The following is a 1,725-nucleotide window of genomic DNA, read 5'->3' as shown; positions in this document are numbered from 1 at the left end:
TTTAAAAATTGAAAATGGGCGTGGCGTCGTCCACTTATGGACCAAAAATCATATCTAAGGAAGTACTCGACCGATTTCAATGAAATTCGGTATATAATATTTTCTTAACACCCTGATGACATGTATCGGTTCACAACCACGCCTGATATCTCGATTATCACTCTATCATGCGAGAGTATAAAATGTTCGGTGACACCCGAACTTAGTCCTTCCTTACTTGTTTTTATTTATCTTTTTATTAACTCTTTCTGCGATTTCATACTGGGTAGTTAGGAAATCTTTCATTTGCTGCCACGTGGGAATTTTTTTTTCTTCATGAAAGAGATTATTCCCATAGCAATAACGATTTTTCTGATAATGCGGCGGTGCATATATTTACCGGAATATCATTTGTCTGGGATCGGTTTGTGTGGCTAAAACCGACAAAGAGTTGGAGACAGTGGATTGAAGTTTCATATATTCTTCACTTGTTTCCTTTTGAATTTTGGGCAAGTTCATCAATATCGTTATTTGCTTATCTACCAGTATTCGTTCGTTTTCGTACCTTGATCTCAAAGCTTTTAAACTGTTTTACGATGACGCCTGCTTGACCTTTTGTTTTGTATATGAGGTGATACAACTTTTGAGCATTTGATAATTTCGGATGGTTTATGTAAACAGCTGTGAACATATGATGGAAGGACGGCCATTGTTCATAACCACCATAGAAAATTTCAGTGTCGCATGCGGGCACCTTAAGGTGGCTACCCGAACTTGCCTCTTGAATTGGAAGGTGCAACTGCTTTAATTAATTTTAGCTGATCTGCGATCATAATTTTTGTGTCTTCATACTGGTCTAAGCGGCTTTCAAATTTGGCGTAAGCAGAAGATTTAAAGTTTTCTGGTAGATCTGAATCGTCAGTATCTACAATTGCCTCATATGCAGCCTGGAGACGTGTCCAAACATTTTCAATTGTTTGGCTTTTTCTTTCTAGGGCAGATTCATATTTTTCTTGAATCGGCGAAGAAGCAAATCGATTGCAATTTCTTATTAGACCGTCACTCTCAGAAATAAATTTAGAGTATGATATGTCTTTCCCCCTTTTTTGTTTTGTAAGACCTTGTGAAAAAATCTTAAGCTTTTTTAAGATTAAACTAAAAGCTAATTGCCTGTGCTAATCTCGATTTTAAAAAGATTCCGGTTCCAAAAGAAAAAACGTCCGTTCGCGGGTATAGTCTTTAATACAATGACATTCTTTATTTCAACAGTTCATTAGTTAGCCTAAATCTTAACCTAACGGCTTAGACTAGAGGTAAGTATGTATACAAAAGAGGGGTAAGTATCTAGTTCTAATTCAATTCAGCAATSTTAAGTTCATGGTAATAGATTATTTTAATACATAGGTAGTAGATGTTTTCTTTTTTGATAATATAAAAATGGTAAGTATTTAGATGATTTAAAAAACAACATTTAATAATATTCATAGATTCTTTAATTAATTTTACAAATTTCTTTTTAAACCATTAGTTTTAGACGTATAAAGTCGCTAGACGCAACACCGGCCACCTTGACAGGATCATGATCCTTCAACTTCGATAGGCAGCAGGGCTAACTTGTGAATAGGGCGCTTAATGGTGCCTGCCTTGGTTGCCACGTCTGCCACTCGCACCTTTCCGTCTCGTCCTTCTATGGTTGCGGCGATTCGTCCTAGTGCCCACTGCTGCGGTGGCGTGTTGTCTTCGTGG

At 36.9% G+C, this 1,725-nt stretch overlaps 1 protein-coding gene across 1 annotated transcript in view; it reads right to left on the bottom strand.

Annotated features, from left to right (window-relative positions):
* Positions 1 to 1,439: 1,439 nt before the first annotated feature.
* The window catches only part of LOC108974457, a gene marked incomplete in the record, with an annotated part of 1,364 nt that continues 1,078 nt past the window's right edge, over positions 1,440 to 1,725 (bottom strand). The window contains 1 exon segment of the mRNA XM_018942309.1: positions 1,440 to 1,725. Coding sequence (XP_018797854.1) covers positions 1,557 to 1,725 — 169 coding nt within the window.

This window comes from Bactrocera latifrons, unplaced genomic scaffold, assembly GCF_001853355.1.
Source record: "Bactrocera latifrons isolate USDA-ARS-PBARC rearing strain unplaced genomic scaffold, ASM185335v1 scaffold_550, whole genome shotgun sequence".
Classification (NCBI taxonomy): Eukaryota; Metazoa; Arthropoda; class Insecta; order Diptera; family Tephritidae; genus Bactrocera; species Bactrocera latifrons.
Note: the sequence above shows the minus strand (reverse complement) of the source record. Positions and strands in the feature narration are given on the sequence as shown.